This window comes from Felis catus, chromosome A1, assembly GCF_018350175.1.
Source record: "Felis catus isolate Fca126 chromosome A1, F.catus_Fca126_mat1.0, whole genome shotgun sequence".
Lineage (NCBI taxonomy): Eukaryota > Metazoa > Chordata > Mammalia > Carnivora > Felidae > Felis > Felis catus.
The window spans coordinates 213,482,789-213,503,118 of NC_058368.1; the positions used below are offsets into that span (position 1 = coordinate 213,482,789).

A 20,330-nucleotide genomic window follows, 5' to 3' on the forward strand; every position below is an offset into this window, starting at 1 on the left:
TTGTCCAAGGCCATGATGCAGTGAATGTTGGATTCAGCTCATGTCCTCTCGACCCCCAAGCCCATGGCTTTGGCTGCTGTGCCACCGGCTTCACATCTTGCAAGGAGGCAGATTCTGATGGAATCAGAACTCACCACCACTGAGAACCACGGAGAGGCTTTCTCCTACCTTCTTTAAGTCTTCCATCCTCTGCAGCCGATCCATTTGGGAAAATAGTCTTGACAAAAATCCCCATCTGTCCTCGAATGCAGTCTCGACCTCCAGCAATGCTAAAGCCAAGGCCCTACACCCCAAGCAGAAGGGGGTCCAGGTTGTCATTGCAGTAGTTGACTGAGGGCATCTGTTTTTGTCTCAGTATTTCACTGAGGGCATTTTCCCATTGTAGTATTTAACTGAAGTCTCCTTCCCAACTAGGCTCAGGGTTAAGATAATCAGCTATGAATTTGTGTTCCCTCCTCTATTTCCTTCCTCAGATCTATTTGCAGTGCACTAGGCTTGCATTATGTTAAAGGGAGAAAGTTTTACACCGAAACATGAAATTGCCAGTATTTGACAATCTTTGATCTCCAAAAATGTCAATTTCACATGGATTAATAGCTCAGGAGAGTCATTTCACACAATTTAGGGGCCATACTTATTTTATTCTTTTGTTTCAGTACTTCCATGTTGTATCAAGATGGATGTTTTGATATTTGTATAATATCAAGGTATTTGTATTATCTTTATGATAATGGCAATGCTATGAAATTCATTCAAAAGGGTAAGTAGGAATATGCCCCCTGAAGCTACAGGGGTGGCCTTTCTTTCAATAGTAGTAAATGTTGGAACATTCACTCCACCCTCAACTATACCCTAGCTCCCAGGTGCCGGTGACTCCCTAAGTCATAAGGACAAAAGGGCATGATCATCTCAAATCCCACAGGAAAGGAGCAAAGGGATCCACTCAAATCTACATAAAGGCCACTTAATCTATTCCTCTTTATACCTCTTAATTTTTATTTCATGTAAAAACAACAACAAAATTCACTATTTAAGAAATACACGCTAACAGGGGCGACTGGGTGGCTCAGTCGGTTAAATGTCCGACTCTTGATTTTGCCTCAGGTCATGATCTCACAGTTCGTGAAATTGAGCTCTGTGTTGGGCTCTGTGCTGACAGCACGGAGCCTGCCTGGAATTCTCTCTCTCTGCCCCTCCCTTGCACACAAACTCTCTTTCTCTCTCTCTCAAAATAAACAAACGTTAAAAAAAAAAAAAAGAAATATATACTAACATTCACTCGGAGGACAAAACTGTGCAGAAGGGAGCTCACCTTGCCTTTTTCTTTGTATAGGCCAATGATGGAGATGACCGATGGGCGAATGAGTCTCCAAGGAGATTCCACCTGAGTGGTGCTTAGGGAGCGGGTAGACTTCTTTACAATCTGGTATTCCTAAAAGTCAGCACATGGCAAGGTCAGGGACAGTCTCATTTATCCTCCTGTGGCCTCTGGCATAAAAATATATTCAGGTTTTGAAAACCTCAGTTGTCTTTTGGGTGACACAGACATTTCTCCCTGCTCCATCTCTGGTCCAGCAGCTTAAAGGAAGTTTATTATCAACAACCCTGGAGGGACAGCCCTGGCTGCAGTAGGTTGCCGTGCCTTCCACTGCACATGAAGAGCTGCATGGTGGCTGCTGGCACTCAGTGCTGCTCTTTGACTGTACCCCACAGATCCGACTCTTCTTGCTTTCTGGAATGGAGTGAGGAACCAGAAGCCAAAAGGCCTCAGAGATGTAGGAGGGCCATCCTGTGGCCGGGTTCTCCATGGAAGCCATCCCTTACCCCCATGCCAAGTTCACAATCACGGTTAGAAAGTATCTTGCCATTTTAAGCTTAATTCACTCAACCAAAAACTTAGCAAGCCCTTGTTTCTTATAACACCCAAACCGTAAACCCCGACAACTATTATTCTGTACAAAACACCCTGGTGAGAAATGCAGCAGCTTCGGTTCTAATCCCTCATGTTTGGAAAATAAAATTCTTTCCCAGAAGCCACACCTTCCCCTTTATGGCACGCAAGAGCTTGAATCTCAATCCCTCTCCTGTCCATCACCCACATGTACGTGTGTGGAAGGAAGGTACACTATTTATAACATGAACGAGAGATAAAGAAAATGTAGGGCTAAAATCTTCTACAATTTAGCTCCTTGCTATTCTTCTTAGAATAATAAATTTCTTAAATGAGACAGATATTCCAGCATAAGCAAAAAAGGAAAAAAAAATCACTTTGTGCTTAATATGAGAAAAGAGACATCAGAAAATAGTTGCTATCCTTAATTAGTATATTCTACATTCAAAGGTAGAAATGAGATGTCTGCTAATGATATTTTTGTATTCCTGGCAGCTTAGAACAATTATATTTTTGCAGTTTTACAAAATATCTGCCAGCTATGTTGGCTTCCCAGACTCTGATTCATTTAAAAAATGTTGGCTTGGCAAGGTTACTACCCTTTTACTGAAACCATCATGGAGATAGGCAGACATAGCCTATGGGTTTTCAACCCTCAAATATGGAGGTTCATGTGTGGACTTAGAAGGGAATACTCTCTCACCACCAATCTCCAGCAGCACCTCCTTCCATCCCCCTTCTGGGAGCCCATGGGAACCGGAGGTCTGCGTGCTTCATTGCTCTCCTGATGTGTTTCAGGGGTCCCATTGCATTTTTTAGACTTCCGCTGTCCAATATGGCAGCCACTAAGTCACCTGTCACGGTCTATATTTAAATGGAGATTAAAATAAAAAATACACGCCTTAGTGTCACTTGCTACTTTTCATGTGCTCCGTAGACACACGTGGCTCCCACAGTGGATAGTAGAGACATAAAACACTTCTATCACTGCAGGAAGCTGTATTGAGTAGCTCTACTCTAGACAATGCTTTGTAGGGGAGGGAGAGAGAACAGGGAAAAGAAGGGTGAATCCTGGGAGAAAAAGAAAAGGGCAGAAAAGAAGACAAGAAAAAGGACAGTTTGAAAAGGGGAAAAAGTCTTTCCTTTAAAATCTTCACTAGCCTGTGCTTTCTGGAAGTCTGGTTACAAATAAGTATTTCTGGGCTTTAAATAATAAATATGGTCAGGTTTCTCAGCAGGTCCGTTAAGAAATCACCACCTCAATGCTAGACATCCTTGGCTCTGATGGCAGGAAACCCTCTCTCACTTTCCACACTAAACTAAAATAGCCCACAATGTGGCTCTCCTACAACTTTCTGATCCACCCCCTGACTCTGCCGGCCCAGTTGGATCATTCTGAGCAGGTCATAGGCTCGTCTCTAGTCAAGGGTTTGGAGGAGTTTTAACCAGGACCCATGCAAGTTTTTTGCTCTGCTTTTTCTCCATGTCCCAACTCAAGTTGTCTTTGGGTAGATTCCACACAAAATAACCTGATCAGCAATTGCCTATGGAACGTGGGCACTTACTATTTTACTGGGTAGGTAAAACTTTCTTTATAGTGATTCTGGCATATCACTTTGAGCAAAATATTCAATCTCTTTGAGATTCATTGGCCTGTCAATAAAATGGTGATGATACACCAAAAGTAATGACCCAACCCAGATGACCAGTTACACGTCCTTTACGACTCTACCATCTGTGAGTCTACATGAGCTTATGGATGTCATTGCCGCTACCCTCCACCTCCATCTCTGCTTTGTTGTAGGCAAGATGCCAATGGCTTCTCTTGAGCTCTCTGGCTGATGATGCCAGGACTCAAAGAACACTCCACAAGTTTCCCAGAGACTGAGCCTGCCTTCAACTTGGTTAGGAGCTGTCTCCCCTTTTGACTGTGTTGAGGATGATGTAATTGAGGAAGAGCCTCTGTGAAGAATTATGGAGTTCTGAACTCTTATGAGGCAGGCCCTGGAATATTAACATCACCACCTACTTCACCCCTACCTACAGCCCCACTGACCTTGCCTGTTTGAGTCATTACTGTGTAACAGGTAAAATCCCAGACACAGTATAGGCACGTACATGCACTCCCTCTCTCTCTCATATGACCCAACACCCACCCACCTACCCAGCCGGTGGTTATGCTGACACCTGACGCGCCCACTAAACAAGCGATGGTGGTTGACCACAGACCGTGAGGCGCCACTGTCTCCTGGCAGTTGAAAGCAGCTCTCAGTTCCAAAACACACAGTAGGAAGGGGAGCAAGATGTCGAGATCCAACAAGGGATTGTTTTTCTCTACTGTTCCGAATACTAGGCTGACTTCCTTCTAACCTCCATGGATAGACCTCGCTCTCCGTGCTACATCTTTAGTCCCAAATACCCCTACCCACACAGATGGGAAGTTCTTCATAACACGGCTATTCCTGTTGGTCTCTGAAAGAGTAAATATTTGAAAGCCTAGAGACCCAGGGGTGGAAACATGCTCTTACATCCCTAACTGGGCAACTTTGTATGAGAAAACAAAAGGTTCTATGGTATTGTCCTACCTGTGATGTTCCAGTAGAGTCCAGCAGCTGGGGAAGAGAGTGCTTTCTGCCATCTCGGGAGACCTCCAACATTCTGGCCCGCAGGTCCCCATTTCGTACCATCAATTCGTTATATTCTTCAACAGACTCTAGACGGTGTACACCCCCTTGAAAAAACAGGGGGGAAAACATGGTTTGATACGAGATTTAAAGAATCTTATCAGAGTATCATATGCATACACTTGTTGCATTTACGTCCACACTTCAGGGTTTTCACAAGGCCTGGTGTCTCATACTTTTAAAGCACTGAGCTCATTGCTTTCTACCAATAAGCTCTGCCTAAGCTGGGTGCATGTTGAGGCCATTAATGCCATATTGTGAAGAATGTGCCAGTTTTTGAAGGGACCAGACGGGATATGGGAAAATGTATGTTTCATCCAAGTAAGATGTAGCCAGGGTTGATATGGCAATAAATGATAGTGAAAATGCCATCAGTATAGGTGGTTTTCTAGTGATGGAGGAACATTATTCTGTGGTTGGCATAGTTCCATTCTTGCGGCAGGTGGTTTTTTTCACTTAATGACTTTTTAAATAACCTTTTTATTAAAGAGTAACAATTTACAGAAATATGTACAAATCATATAAGTGTATGGTTCCAAGAAATTTCACAAAGTAAATGTTCTAAAAACCAACACCCAGACCAAGGAATAGAATACAATCAGAACCCAAAAGCCATTTTTGCACCACTAACCACCCTTCACCCAGGGTAACCATTATCATGACTTCTAATATCATAGATTACTTTTGCCTTTTCAAACTTTATATAAATGAATACAAATGATAAATACTTTTTGATATCTGGCTCCTTACTCTTAGCATCTGTTTGTGAAACATGGGCTGTTGCTAATAGTTTGTTCATCCCATTTCTGCATACTATTTCATTGTATAAACATGCCACAATTTGGCTACGCATTCTGTTGTTGATAAACATTTGGTTTATTTCCAGTTTTAGATCTAGAACAAGGGTCAACATTTTTTTTTCGTTTTTCTTTTGTAAAGGCCAGATAGTACGTTTTAGGCTTTATGGGCCATGGGTGGTCTCTGCTGCATAATCTTTAAACATTTTTTTTTTTTAACACAACCCACTGAAGACGCAGAAAGCATTTCTAGCTTGTGGTCCATACACATGTAGCTGTGGATGGTGGTTTGCTGACCCAAGATTTAGAATATACTATTACGAAACATTCTTACAAAAAGTCCTATCTGTGGGGTGCAGACCCAGGAGCGGAGTGGCTGAGCTACTGGTACACATTCACCTTTACCAATGTTGTAACATTCATGTGTGTGAGTCCAAGTTTCCCCACGTCCTTGTCACACTTGGTAGTGCCTGTTTAATTTTAGCCACTGTGGTGGATATTGTAATGCCATTTCGAGCTTGTTTTTTTTTTTTTATTTAACATTTTATTTTCAAGTAATCGCCACACCTGATGTGGGGCTTGAACCCACAACCCTGAGGTCAAGAGTCAAAAGTCACACATTCCAGCAACTGAGCCAGGCAGGTGCCCCTCACTGTGTTTTTTTTTTTTTTAATTTTTTTATTTTTAATGTTTATTTATTTTTGAGAGAGACAGAGACAGAATGTGAGTGGGTTGGGACAGAGAGAGAGGGAGACACAGAATCTGAAACAGGCTCCAGGCTCTGAGCTGTCAGCACAGAGCCCGACGTGGGGCTCGAACTCACGAGCTGCGAGATCATGACCTGAGCTGAAGTTGGATGCTCAACCGACTGAGCCACCCAGGCGCCCCTCATTGTGGTTTTTAATTTACATTTCACTGATGACCAATGAGACTGAGTTTCTTTCAAATATTTATTGGCTGTTTTACTTTTGTAAATTTACAGAGTGGCTGTTTTTTTATTTTTATTTTTATTAAGTTGTAAAGTGCCTGTTCAAGTCTTTTGTTTATTTATCAGGTTTCTGTCTTTTTGTTGTTGATGTATAGAAGTTTTTATTTTTTTATTGTTAACATATTTTGAATATGAGTCCTTCATGGGATCTATGTTCTGTAAATCTTTTTCCATCTTTGTGACTTCCTTGCCTTTTCACTCTTAATGGTATTTTATGATGCAAAAGTTCATAATTTTAATATTGTATAATATATCAATTTTTCCCCATATGCTTAGAGCTTTTGTGTCTTAAGAAAAAAAATTTTTCTAATGTTTATTTATTTTGAGAGAGAGCAAGTGAACACAGGTAGGGGAGGGACAGACAGAGGGAGAGAGAAAATCCAAAGCAGGCTCCATGCACCAGCACAGAGCCCAATGCGGGGCTCGAACCCACAAACTGTGAGATCATGACCTGAGCCCAAACCAAGAGTCCGAAGCTTAACTGAGACTGAGGCACCCAGGGGCCCCAAGAAATTTTTATAGTAATTTTTAAAGAAACCTTTATCAATACCTAGTTTATATTATATGCTTTTTAAAAATAAGATAATTTAAGAGACTTTAATCTTAAATGATGGCTTAATTACATTGAATATGGCTATAATCATATTACAGTGTCTATATTATACATTATATATGTATATATACATATGTGTGTGTATAGCTATATACACATACAGATTCTTTGTAATGTTAAGTTCTCCTAGACTATGTAATGTTTCATTTGATGACCTAAAATTCAATTTACCTAAACATTTCTCAGAAAGTTTTTCATGGAATAAAAAAGATGATTCTGTAGCCTTTTAAAAATAATATATTGAGTTATTAATAGTGATGAAAAGTTGGAAGAGTGAGGATACAGTTATATTAACAGGAACATCACTAAAAACTTGGTTTTTCAAAAGCTACATATTAACTTTGTGATACAGATTTTCAAACACCTGAAACTCCTTTGCAATCAAAGAGAAATTTCCATTTAAAAAGATCACAAACCTAAGGCATTAATGTGGATAAATCAAAAATACCAAAATGAAAAGGGAACCCTGCTGGCAAAAAAGGAAGTATGAAGTAAGGAAAATTCAGGTTAGAATATCAGGAAAAATGTTCCATAAAATGGCTTTAGTCATTTTGGAGCCAAGCTAGGCAAAATCTTAGTGAAAATGGCTGGAACTTCTTTACAGAATCTCCTTAATAATTCATGACTTACTAATTCATGGCCAGATTAATCCATCTTGGCAAGCCTACTCATCTGAAAAAGATTTATTAGAAGAAAGTGCCTTCTGAGTCAACAGGGAGGCACTTGCCTCAACAGAAGAGAAACCACATACGGTAGTGTCTGTAGATAACATACTGATACGTGAATACCAGAGTGACTCACTGTTAGAAAATACGAAGTAAATATCCAAGTTTACAGGACAAATTAGCAGTTGATCGCATTAAAATCTCCTGTATTCAAATGTCTTTAGCCTGAACCATATTTCACAGCACCGGATGAAGACTCGTAAGCCTCTTTCATAGATCTCAAATTGCTTTTCCAGCCTTATCTCCCACTACCCTGCTACATGAATTCTTTGCTTCAGCCTGCTGATTCTCAAAGGAGCAGATTTGTCCTCCTCCCGCATCCTTTCCAAAACGGGGAGCCTATAAATATCACTTGACATTTTACCTCACTTTGCCGCCATCGGCTCCCACCCTGAGGGGCTCCTTACCCCTAATCTCTCTGACAAGTTCTGCTGGTTTCAATCATTGTTCCTGTTGAGTTACTGGATCTTTCAGATGGCTGAGGAGGAAAAACAGTTGCCAAAAACTTCTCTAACCAATTCTCCCCCATTGCCCCTAAACATTTCTCATGCATCTTCTCCCTAGTCTACAACGCTGTGTTCTTCCTCTTTGGTTCTGTCAAATCTTGCCAAGGTACTGGCCCTCCTTTATCTTGTGTCCTCTGGATGCCTCCCCTAAGTGCCACAACCCAGAAACACTCTCGTTCGTGCCTTATCATGGCCTTCAAGTTCTTGAGAATATTCTTGTCTGACCCTCCTCAACCATCTTCCCCCGTTGAGAGGGAAAGAGGAGACAACGATGATGAATTGATGTTAATGACGTGACAACAGTGGCAGCTATCACGTGAGCTATTGCTACCATATTCGGGAGTGGCCATGCCACATTCATTCTCTCCATCTTTCAACTGAGACGGTACACTGATTCCTAGAATAAAAGTAACTTAGAATCCTCATTTTACACATGAGGATTCTCTCTTTCATGAAGAAAGAGAGACTCAGAGAAGTCAAGTCATCGGTCTCAGGCCACATAGCCTGAGGAACTGAGGAACTGAGGCAGAGCTGGGAACTGAACACTGACTTCTCCCTGACTTCGTGCACGTTATGCATAGTTCCTTATTATGGACGCAGATGTCTGGGAAGGAAAGGAAGGGAGGGTGACATCCATTTGTGGCAAACAGTAGCCAGCCCTGGATTTACTACTCAGCTGAATGTACTGCTTGTTCTAAATTAATAGTATAAACAGTGTTAGGGATTTATGATTTGAAAGGTCCCCAGCTACATCACCCTCCCCACATCTGTATCTAGAAAGCCCCAGACTGGGGAGGAGGATTCTCTTCAAGAGTCTCAGGAAGCCAAGGGGTGGAAAGGAGAACTGTCTGGGAGGCAGATCTTTTTGCTGGCACCGGGTGACCTTTGGGATTCCCTTAGCTTCTCCGGTCTCATCCATAAAGCGAGGAATGTGACTGTACGGGTTTCAAAGGTCCCTGACTTTTCTCCAGAGCTCTGTGGCCCCCCTGAGAACTGTTAATAAGGTGTTGATTAACTCTGCTATGACAGCTGCCCTAAAGATCTCTGTCTGCTATGCCCCCGTGACTCCCAGGAGCCCAGCACACAGAAGGTAAATGTATTTCTCTTAGTCGTCCCTCGGGGGCTGCAGGGGGGCTTGGTTGTCCTCTCCACACGGGGACCTTGGGCACCACATCTGTCCTACGACTTACCAGCCTCTGGCCAGAGTACATTGTTTTGTCACAACCCCCTGTTCAGGTGTATACTGCCTAATGATTATGAGTTACAAATACAAACTAATTCACTTTGTTACTCGGGTTTTTAAAGACAAACGGATGTATTTTGTGGCCCTATACTGGTTGCTTTACCTGAGAATAACTCAGCAGAGGGCCAGGCAGTGTTGGGGGGCGGTGCTCCCGGCTGTCAGGCACAGACACCACCCCTCGCCACTGATCTGTGTGGCAGGAAGGGACTGACATTTCTTGGCTGGCTACTTTGATGTGTTTTGTTTGTTTCCTATTGTGCTCAACCTTTCAAAGTCAGATTATCTCCTTTTTTTCAGGTGAGGGAGTGTTGGTTCAGGGGCTTTAGATAACCAGCCCAAGGTCATATGAGATGTCTTTCACAGGTGGGCAGCCAGGACTGGCTTCTCCAACAGGCCAGCAGAAACAGTGCTGAGGGCCCACAAAAAAGCTTTAATTATAAGAATAGTAATGGAGAGAGAATAATGAATCCAGCTTGAATCTTCGCAGCCATAAAACATAATTTTTAGTGTTTTTAATAATTTTTAAAAATTTTATTTATTTATTTTAAGAGAGAGAGAGAGAGAGAGAGGGAGGGAGAGGGAGGGAGAGAGAGAGGGAGGGAGGAAGGACATGTGTGAGAGCGGATGAGGGGCAGAGACGGAGAGAGAGAGAATCCCAAGCAGCCTCTGCACTGTTGGTGCAGAGCCTGATATGGGGCTCGAACTCACAAACCACAAGATCATGACCTGAACTGAAATCAAGAGCTGGGCGTTTAACCGACTGAGCCACGCCGGCTCCCCTTCAGTTTTTTTTTAATAGGAAAAAGAGCCCATCAAGGAGATAGTGCCTAGGACGCACGGATCATAACAGGTCTCTGCACATGGCCTCTGCTTTCGACACTGACTTTTTCTCTCAAGGCCTAGGCCAGCTACTATGAGGCTATACCCAGGAAACGGGAAATCTACTTGTTCCCAAAAGCTTCAACTCCTATCCCATTTTTCCACCTGCGTAGTTGAGATGTAGATTTCATAGTAAATAGCTCACTGCCCCTTGTTCTGGTGGACCAAAGGCTTGGGGAGAGGGACATGTGCCCAGAAGATAGGCCAGTAGGAATACGCCACGGCGAATGGGTCACCTGAAGTCCTGTGAAAGTAGATGATCAAGTTTAAGCAGAGACAAACAGAGATTCACAAACTTGACAGTCACTTCATTATGACTCAAATAAAAATATTCACGTGGGCAGCTGGGCTGAATGCGGTTTTATGCTTGGGGCATGTACTACCTAAAGGAAAAACAATTTTGAGGGTATAAGGGGACAAAAAGAGCTCATTCTGTTAATGACTTGATCTTCCCACTCCTGAGGCTGGAAGCTGACAGGCCATACCAGGCAGAGTTCTGCTTACCTGAAAGGCGACTCTTGAGTTTCATCTTACTGCTGCCCTGCTTGGGACTTTCCAGGTTTCCCTTGGGTTCCTCGGGGCCACACGAATCTTGGGGCTCATCTGTCCCAGGCATCTGAAATCAGACAGCACAGAGCTGATGGGAGAGGCCAGCCTGCAATCATTGATGAGGTCCCTCTCCCAGGATTTATCTCCAGGCTTCAAGTGCAGCAATACAGGTATCACGTGGGCAAAAAGGTTCCCGGGATCAAAGCACAAGCCCTCAGATGACCTGGAACCACAGAGCCTTCTGCCGGCAAGTTCCTCCTCAGCACGCTACCTCGGCTGCACAGCAGAGAAACAGGAGGTTTCGAAGTGGAAACGGCCCCAGAGGTCATTTTATTTCTGGAGAAAACTTGTTGGTCAAGGTCACCCAGGTGGTCATGAAGACACAACTAACTATAGCCCAGGTTTCTTGACTTGTGGGTGAGTGCTTGTCCCTACAGTGCAAGTTGCAAGAAATATTAAACCAGAAATTTAAATTAGATTCTAAAACACAGTAACACGTTAACTTTGTGGAGCCAAGTAAGTACACCTCTTGGGCCAACCACACTGTCTGTGTGCTATACTCCCACGTACAGGTTCAGCACTGCCCAGGCGATATGCAGGCAGCCACATACAGTCAGCCCACACGTCTGCACAGTGTGCACCTATGCTCTCAGACCCTAAGGGACAGTACAGGAAGAAAGGTCCCAAGGTCTGTAAGGTCCTCTATCTGAGAAAAGCCAAACAAGCTAACAATAACCAATTACATTTATTAGAGAGGAAAAGGAGACTCACGTGCTTGAGAGCCCGTATAAAAAATTGGGGAGGTAAATTTATATGTACATAACTTATGAGAGAGATCAAACAATGAGCTTTTCCATTTGAAATTTTATTTTCCTTTGAGGTTTTGAAGGGAAAAAGTCATGTTAGTTAAAATAGGTAGGATTCACATGAAGAAACATATGAACTTTAAAAAGACATAGAAGATATCCTTTAATACTTCATGGTCATTGAAAGCCATATAGTTATGATGTAAAAACCAACCAACAAACAAACAACCCAAACCCTGAGTGTTAACAGATAATAAAAATTATACATTGTGTATCAAATTCAGTATATGAAAATGTATAGAGTAAGCAGTAAGAGTAATCTCTGAGGTAAACCCCACCTCCTTCTCAAGTTCCCCTCCCTCCTCAAATTCACCTATCTTTTTGGATGAGAAAAAGGGGAGGAGAAAAGGTCTGAGAAATGAGGAGATGTAGGTAAGTTGAGGAAGGGGCACTGGGAAAACAAATTCATCCTGATATATAAAAACAAAGATAAATTTGGTGAATCCCTATTATAATGTCAGGGATTGGCAGGTCTCCAGGTTTAAATTATTAAGTAAAGGCAAGACTGGAATGTTGAGGATGATTTTAGAGATTCTCAAGAGGGATGTCTTTCCCAACCCCGAACTGCAACATTTAATTCACACCCAGTGCAAAAGAAGCCTCTTGGAGACATGCCAGAGATCTGGGGCACAGGAGGAGACATGCAAATAGGAATAATCTAGAGAGAAGCCTCGGGGCCTCTCCTTTGCTTAATTTAAAAGCTTTATGGAAAGAACCTGTCTCCAGACCGTAAACAGCAGTTACTGGAGATGGAGTTAAGTTCCCGGTTCTTTCTCTTATACCACCTGACCCGGGCTATCAGCCTACAGAGAAAGGATTCCTCAGCTTGTAAGTCATTACTTCCTCTGTGCTCATTCAGTGGGTGGCTTATTACATAGAAGCCACAGCCCAAACCATCAGAAAGCATGTTTGAGGATCTCATGTCAAGGGAGGAAAACAATTCTAGCCAAATGTTTCTGGACTCATGAAGCTTCCTTCTTCCATTTTCCCCTCTGTTTTTCCAGCACGGCCCTAGGTTTTCATACAATCAGAGAAATTTTGGAGATGACATAAGCCCTCATATGAGTAACAGAAAGGCAAGTGACCTGCCCAAGCCTTCTCAACTCATTACAGGTAAGGCTGAGACTTCTTAGTCTCCTAATTTCCAGTTTCATGCATTACTAGGATTTTTCCTCCCTCCCTCCTTAGAGGATTTTTTTTTTTTACTGTTTTTTTTTGTTTTGTTTTAATGTTTATTTATTTTGAGAGAGAGAGAGAGCATGAGTAGGGAAGGGGCAGAGAGAGAGAGAGAGAGAGAGAGAGAGAGAAAGGGAGAGAGAGAATCCCAAGCAGGCTCTGTGCCGTCAGCTCAGAGCCTGACGTGGGGCTCAAAGTCACTAAACCGTGAGATCATGACCTGAGCTGAAATCAAGAGTTGGACGTTTAGTCACCCAGGCGCCCCTAGATACTTTTTAATTAATACTTTGGATGATCAATACTGTATCGTATTATATAGTTCGTACACCTTAAATTTTTCCCACTTAATGTTCACAGCAAACATGTGTCCCAAGGTAAAAGAAAAATATTCTCTCCACTGACAGATGAGGAAAAAAATAGAGACCCTTCAGTAACACCCTTTTGTTTATAACATATATCCCGGATCTAGGCTAGATCATGTGTACAGCAAACGAGAGCACAAGCTGAGGGGTGTAGTTTCACAAGAGCACACACATGCGGTGTCAAATCTGTGTTCTTGTGATGTGAGCCCCACGGCTGCCAATTCTGCTTTATTTTCAGAATCTGAGAGAGGCGGTTTCGAAGTAAGAGAATCACAGCCTTAAGGAATAACTTTTTTTTTTTTAATCTGAAATGCACCAAAGAAAGAAATGACATTTGGTTTCTATGATCTATAAAATACCAATATCATTTCTTATACCAAAGAAATCTTACGTTAAAGATGGTGGGTGTGTTAACGTTACTACTGAAAGCCTGTGACTAAAGCCAACAAGAATGGACCTCGAGACGTCTCAGAGAGTTGCAAATGGCACACTGTTGAGCTCAGGCAGTCGTGCAATCTTATTTCAGAACCCCCTCAAAGTGTTAGCACTGGGTTCTGAATTTAAACAGAACCTTTCCCTCTCACAACAGAAAGCTGTCATGATTTTAGGTGGTATGTAAGTCAACGAACAGGAAGTAACAATATGCAAAGCGCAATTTTGATCACAATGGGCCTCTCTTCAGTCTCGTGACTATTGTCTGAAAATGTCCCCACTCTAAAGAGTCCCTTTGTTGTATTTTTATTATTTTAGATGCATGGAACAAATCAAGCTGTTCTAGGAATGATGTCATTTTAGTTGTTTTAAAATGAAATGTGCAAAAAGTGCTCCTGGAAGGCCTTTGGTTCAGCTGGTATAATCTATTATTCATCAGCAATTTCTAATTCATGTGTTATACAACAATGCCATTATATTAATGGAATCTAACGTAATTTGCCAATTTCCAAGTTAGAGCCTTTCCGTTTGGACAGTTTTCTACACTTGTAGCCTACGAGATTCGCACTGAAGTAGAATCTTTAGCTTCTGGCTTTACAGACAAGTGGCAGAGCAGAGCAGCTGCCTGGGTACAGATCTGGTTGCACCATTTACTACCAGTGTAGGTGCATGAGCCAACCTCCTTGAGTTTCAGCATCCTCATCTCAAAATGGGCTTTAAGAATTAAATGATAATTTTCTGGGGCACCTGGGTGGCTCAGTTGGTTAAGTGACTGACTTCGGCTCAGGTCATGATCTCATGGTTCGTGGGTTCAAGCCCCGCGTCGGGCTCTGTGTTGAACACTTGCTTGGAGCCTGCTTGACATTCTGTCTCCTTCTCTCTCTGCCCCTCCCACCTTGTGCTCTGTCTCACTCTGTCTCTCAAAAATAAATGTAAAAGAAAAATTTTTTTAAAAAAGAATTAAATAATTTTCTGATTAAAGATAGATTTCCTTCCTTTTCTCCCCCTCATGGGAAGCCACACTCAAATGACAGAGAAGAGATTTTAAAATGACAGACATCATCCCACAAGGGTTCAAAGAGAACAAAAGACAATAGCAACAAGACTCTGGAAACCAGTAAGCATGACTATGTGCTAACGGATCCAACTTGAGAAAAACGGAATCCTAAAGCTGGGATTGGAGAAAGCTACAAAGCAACCCAGTTTGAACAAGAGGTCCCCCGGAGGCTCAGGAGTTGCCAATAAAGGGTCTCTGGAGGTGTGGGGATGTCGTTGTGAGGCTGAGGCAGCGGGGAGAGTGGAAAGTGCCTGACACAGGTACTTAGAACGGATCTGATTGTGAGGAGACTCCCAGGTCTCAGCACTGACCTGGACAAACTTTGGTGTGTAAGAGAATCCCCTGGAGAGCGAAGAAAGAATGCCCAGGCCGGTGGAAGTGGAGCAGGCCCCACAGTTCATCACTGCCCTGGTCCAGACAGAGCTGAGCTGCAATTACCGAGCTTACTCTAGAGGGAAGGATGGAGGCTCCAGCTGCACCACAATAAGCTGTCAGCCAAAGGATGAGGGAGGGTGGTGATCATGCCGCTCTCTGTTGGGCACATTGGCATGTTAACCAGCAATGGCGGAAACCTGCCTCACTCTCTATATGAACGAGAAGCACCTGCACCGCATGCCAAGTTAATGCAACTTCCGTTACTAGAGGTCGTGACATGGGTTGTGCCCAGAATATATCAATAGATCATGGACATCAGAGGCGGTTTTTCATGATGCAAATAGAAACAACAGTATGTACATATGTATGTGTGTGTGTGTGTGTATGTATGTATATATTTTAGATAGTTGACTCTTTTTTTTCTTTTAATTCTCAGGTTAGTTAACATGCAGCATAGTCTTGGCTTCAGTAGAACCCAGCGATCTCTTACATATGACACCCAGTGCTCATCCTGAAAAGTGCCCTCCTTAATGCCCGTCACCCATTTAACCCACCCCCACGCCCTCATCGACCATCAGTCTGTTCTTCGTATTTAACAGTCTCTTATGGTTTGCCTCCCTGTTTGTATTTTTCCTTCCTTCCCCTATGTTCATCTGTTAAGCTTCTCAGATTCCACATGACTGAAATCATATCTTTCTCTGACTTATTTTGCTTAGCATAATACTTTCCAGTTCCATCTATGTTGTTGCAAATGGAAAGATTTCATTCTTTTTCATCTCTGAGTAATATTCCAGTGTGTGTGTGTGTGTGTGTGTGTGTGTGTGTGTGTGTGTGTATACCACATCTTTTTTTTTTATGTTTATTTATTTTTGAGAGCGAGAAAGAGAAGACACTGTAAGCAAGGGAGGGACAGAGAGAGAGGGATGCACAGAATCTGAAGCAGGCTCCAGGCTCTGAGCTGTCAGCACAGAGCTCAGTGCAGGGCTCGAGCTCACAAACCGTAAGATCATGACCTGGGCCGAAGTCGGCTGCTTAACCAACTGAACCACTCAGGTGCCCTTATATACCATATCTTCTTAAGCCATTCATCAGTTGATGGGCATTTGGCTTCTTTCCAAATTTAGCTATTGCTGATAGTGCTGCTATAAAATTGGGATGCATATGCCCTTCCAAATCAGCATTTTTTAAAAAATTTTTTAATGTTTACTTATTTTTTGAGACAGAGCATGAATGGGGGAAGGGTCAGAGAGAGAGGGAGACACAGAATCGGAAGCAGGCTCCAGGCTCCAAGCTGTCAGCACAGAGCCCGACGCAGGGCTCGAACTCGTGAACCATGAGATCATGACCTGAGCCGAAGTCAGACACTTAACCGACTGAGCCACCCAGATGCCCCCAAATCAGCATTTTTAAATCCTTTGGATAAATACCTAGCAATGCAACTGCTGACTTGTAGGGTAGTTCTATTTTTAATTTTTTGAGGAATCTCCACACCATTTCCCCAAGTGGCTGCACCAGGTTGCATTCCCACCAGCAGTGCAATAGAGTCTCCTTTCTCCACATCCTCGCCAACATCTGTTGTTTCCTGAGTTGTTAATTTTAGCCATTCTGGCAAGTGTGAAGTGATATCTCATTATGGTTTTGATTTGTATTTCCCTGATGATGAGTGATGTTGAGCATCTTTTAATGTGTCTGTTGGCCATCTGGATGTCTTCTTTGGAAAAGTGTCTATTCATATCTTCTGCCCATTTCTTCACTGGATTATTTGTTATTTGGGTGTTGAGGTTGGTAAGTTCTTTATAGATTTTGGGTACTAACCTTTTATCTGATATGTCATTTGTAAATATCTCCCATTCCATCAGTTGCTTTTAGTTTTGTTGACTGTTTCCTTTGCTGTGCAGAATTATCTTGATGAGGTCCCAAAACTTCATTTTTGTTTTTATTTCCCTCATCTCTGGAGATAAGTCAAGTAAGAAGTTGCTGTGGCTGAGATCAAAGAGGTTGCTGCCTGTTTTCTTCTGTAGGATTTTGGTGGTTTCCTGTCTCACATTTAGATCTTTTATCCATTTTGAGTTTATTTTTGTGTATGGTGTAAGAAAGCAGTCCAGTTTCATTCTTCTTCATGTTGCTGTCCAGTTCTTAGCATCATTTGCTAAAAGGTCTGTTTTTTTTTTTTTTTTTTCCATTGGATACTCTTTCCTGCTTTGTTGAAGATTAGTTGGTCATATATTGTGGGTCCATTTCTGGGTTCTCTGTTCTATTCCACTGATCTATGTGTCTGTTTTTGTGCTAATACCATACTGTCTTGATGATTACAGCTTTGTAATATAGGTTAAAGTCTGGGATTATGATGCCTCCAGCTTTGGTTTTCTTTTTCAACATTACTTTGGTTATTCGGGATCTTCTATGGTTCCATACAAATTTTAGGATTGTTTATTTATTTATTTTTAAGTAGGCTCCATGCTGAATGGGGGGCTTGAACTCATGACCCTGAGATCATGAGTCGCATGCTCTACTGACTGAGCCAGCTAGGTGCCCCAACAGTGTTTATTTTTATTTTTTTAGAGTTTTGTTTATTTTATTAAGGGTTAATTTATTTGAGAGAGAGAGAGAGAGAGAGAGAGCGCGAGAGAGAGAGCGAGAGAATGAGTGGGGGAGGGGCAGAGAGAGGGAGAGAGAAAAAAATCCCAAGCAGGCTCAACACTTCAACAAAGTGTGCAGAGCCCAATGCAGGGATTGAACTCACGAACTGTGAGATCATGACCTGAGCTGAAGTCGGATGCTCAACCGACTGAACCACCTAGGTGCCCCCAAAGTATTTATTTTTAAAGGGATAAATTTGCCTTAGAATGATCTTATAAGGGTTATTATGAGGATTAAATAAAAATGCACTTCAGAGTACTAACAGAGTACCTAATGTGTATCATGAAATTATAGTGAGGGTTCAGCTCAAACAAAACACCTCAAGCTTTCTCCCCACCAAGTCTCATGGTGCCTCTAGATCTGATGACTACATAGACTCTGATTATAGCTCTAGACTGCAGAGATAAACATTTCAACTTCATACCTACACAAGGGTGGCACATTTAATGAATGAACAAAGCAAAACGAATGGGGACGCCACAAGAATACGCCTGCCATCTTGCTGAGTTCAAGATGAGAACAAAGCACCATAAAATTACTGCAAACTTCTAAGAAGACAGTTTCAAATGCATGTACCTGGAAATGCATGTTTTTAGAAATCAGGTTTGCACAAGACACCAAGGAGGATTTGAGAAAATGCGGTGGACTTACAATCAAAGCAGAATCAGTGGAAGAGAGAAAATAAAGGAATATGTGAAGATTTCTTAGAGGAAGAAAGAGGTTTCCTTAAAGGAAAAACGGAGATCTTAGACAACAGGCTGTGCAGATATGAAGGGGAGAGGAGACTGTGAAGTCCAGGAGGCCAGTTCCTAACTACAATTAAAGTAGATGTCATAAAAGTGGGGAACCACTTTAGTTTTTACTAGAAGGGAGGGCTTGACAGGGCCTCAAGAAATCCATCTGAGAAGAAGAGGCAAAACCACAGGGAACAGAATGCAACAATACTTCTATGGAGATCTCAGGCCCAGAGAACAATGAGAGGTGATTTCAAAACTGCAGGGCTTGAGTAAGAGGATTTGAGACAGCTATACCAAAGAGGGATCAGAAAGTTTGGACAGATTTAAAGGTGAAGGGTGAAGAAGCCCAGGAAGAGATTTAAAAATATTTCTGGGTAAATTTTAAAGGGACTAGGTTATTTCTGTTGGCCTGATGGAAGTGGCCTAAGAAATGTATGAAATTACATTGTAAAGGAAGCAAACATGAGACATAGCAGGGGGAGCCAGGCAGGATGATAATAGGCCAGAACTGGATGCTGGTCAGATGGGAGAATATTTCCTGTGTGGAATTAGCCAACTCAGAGGTGGTGATGGTGAAGATGCATTTGAACAATGGATACTTCAGTAGACAGAGGACTCATTGATTCCATGTCTTTCCCAATGATGAGCCCCACATGACAGAATCTAGAACAGTATTTTAGAGAAAAAAAAATCTAGGTCAGAAAGCAAAGAGACAGAAGAAGTATAAAAAGTACATAGACTCAACAAGCAGGGCTATGAAAGAAGAAAGGAGTCCATTTAAACAGCAGGTTAAACAAGACTGAGTCTTCCCCAAAGGAGATGGACACAAAACACTAGAGGCATATCCAATTACTACCCCAAAATATGTAGCAGGAAGCAATGTTACTCAACCCTTAGAACATTCAAAACCTGAGGAAAGACAAATCTCAAGGAGCAGGTGGCAGAAGTATTAGCCCTTACTAGCTCATTAGGGGCATAAGCTTCAGAATCATCAACAGCACATCTGGTTCATGAATCTACAGAAGGTGTTTTTCCAGCTGAGTAAATGGGGGAGGGAAGACATGGCTTTCTCTAGTCTAAGCACTTCTAAGAGGTGGTGGAAATGGAGAACGTGGCCCAGGACTGGAAATGCCTGCACCCGAGATCACAGAGGATCTGTCAGATGCACGATCCACACGAAATGCAGTGCACAGGGAGCCTTCCACTTTCATCTCAAAGTGCAAATGCAAATCAAGAAAATCCTGAATATAAATGAAAAGTACTATAAGTAGGACCCGGTTGATTTCCCCCATCCAGACTGGGAGGAAGACTTCTGCCAGTTGAATTTAAATTCATGGTCATGGACTCCAAATAACCGACACACACTGAGTTGTATTTAGAGAAGCCAAGAATATTTTCATCAGCTGTCCTTTACTTGATATGATTGGGTCTCTGCTATGGGCTGCAGGGTTCTCCATAGGTCTCTCCCATTCCTATGTGGCTTATGAAAAGAGACATAGGCTGTTTTTACTCTAGATTATCTATCTTTTCAAGGATGTTTGTAAACAGCCTTGAAAGTCAGAGACAGTGTCTCTGAAAGAAAAAGCAGGTTTGTTCATTGTCCAGTATAATAAAGATAACATCTCTCTCTGGAGCAAAGGGTAGTCAGATTTGCTCCGAGCCTGTCATAAAAGATTCAGGTTGCCAACAATCAGGGTTCCTTAGCCATGAGATAAATCCACTGTATGAGCATCTACTCAAGTCCCTCTGTATCATTCCCATAGGACACAGAGGTACAGGAGGAAATTATGCAAACATGACTCTCTAAACT

The 20,330-nt window shown here is 42.3% G+C and overlaps 1 protein-coding gene across 1 annotated transcript in view; it reads right to left on the reverse strand.

The window, feature by feature from the left end:
• The window catches only part of PDZD2 (PDZ domain containing 2), a 367,861-nt gene that overhangs the window by 39,733 nt on the left and 307,798 nt on the right, over positions 1 to 20,330 (reverse strand). The window contains 4 exon segments of the mRNA XM_003981524.6: positions 169 to 283; positions 1,313 to 1,432; positions 4,477 to 4,622; positions 10,831 to 10,942. Coding sequence (XP_003981573.2) covers positions 169 to 283; positions 1,313 to 1,432; positions 4,477 to 4,622; positions 10,831 to 10,942 — 493 coding nt within the window.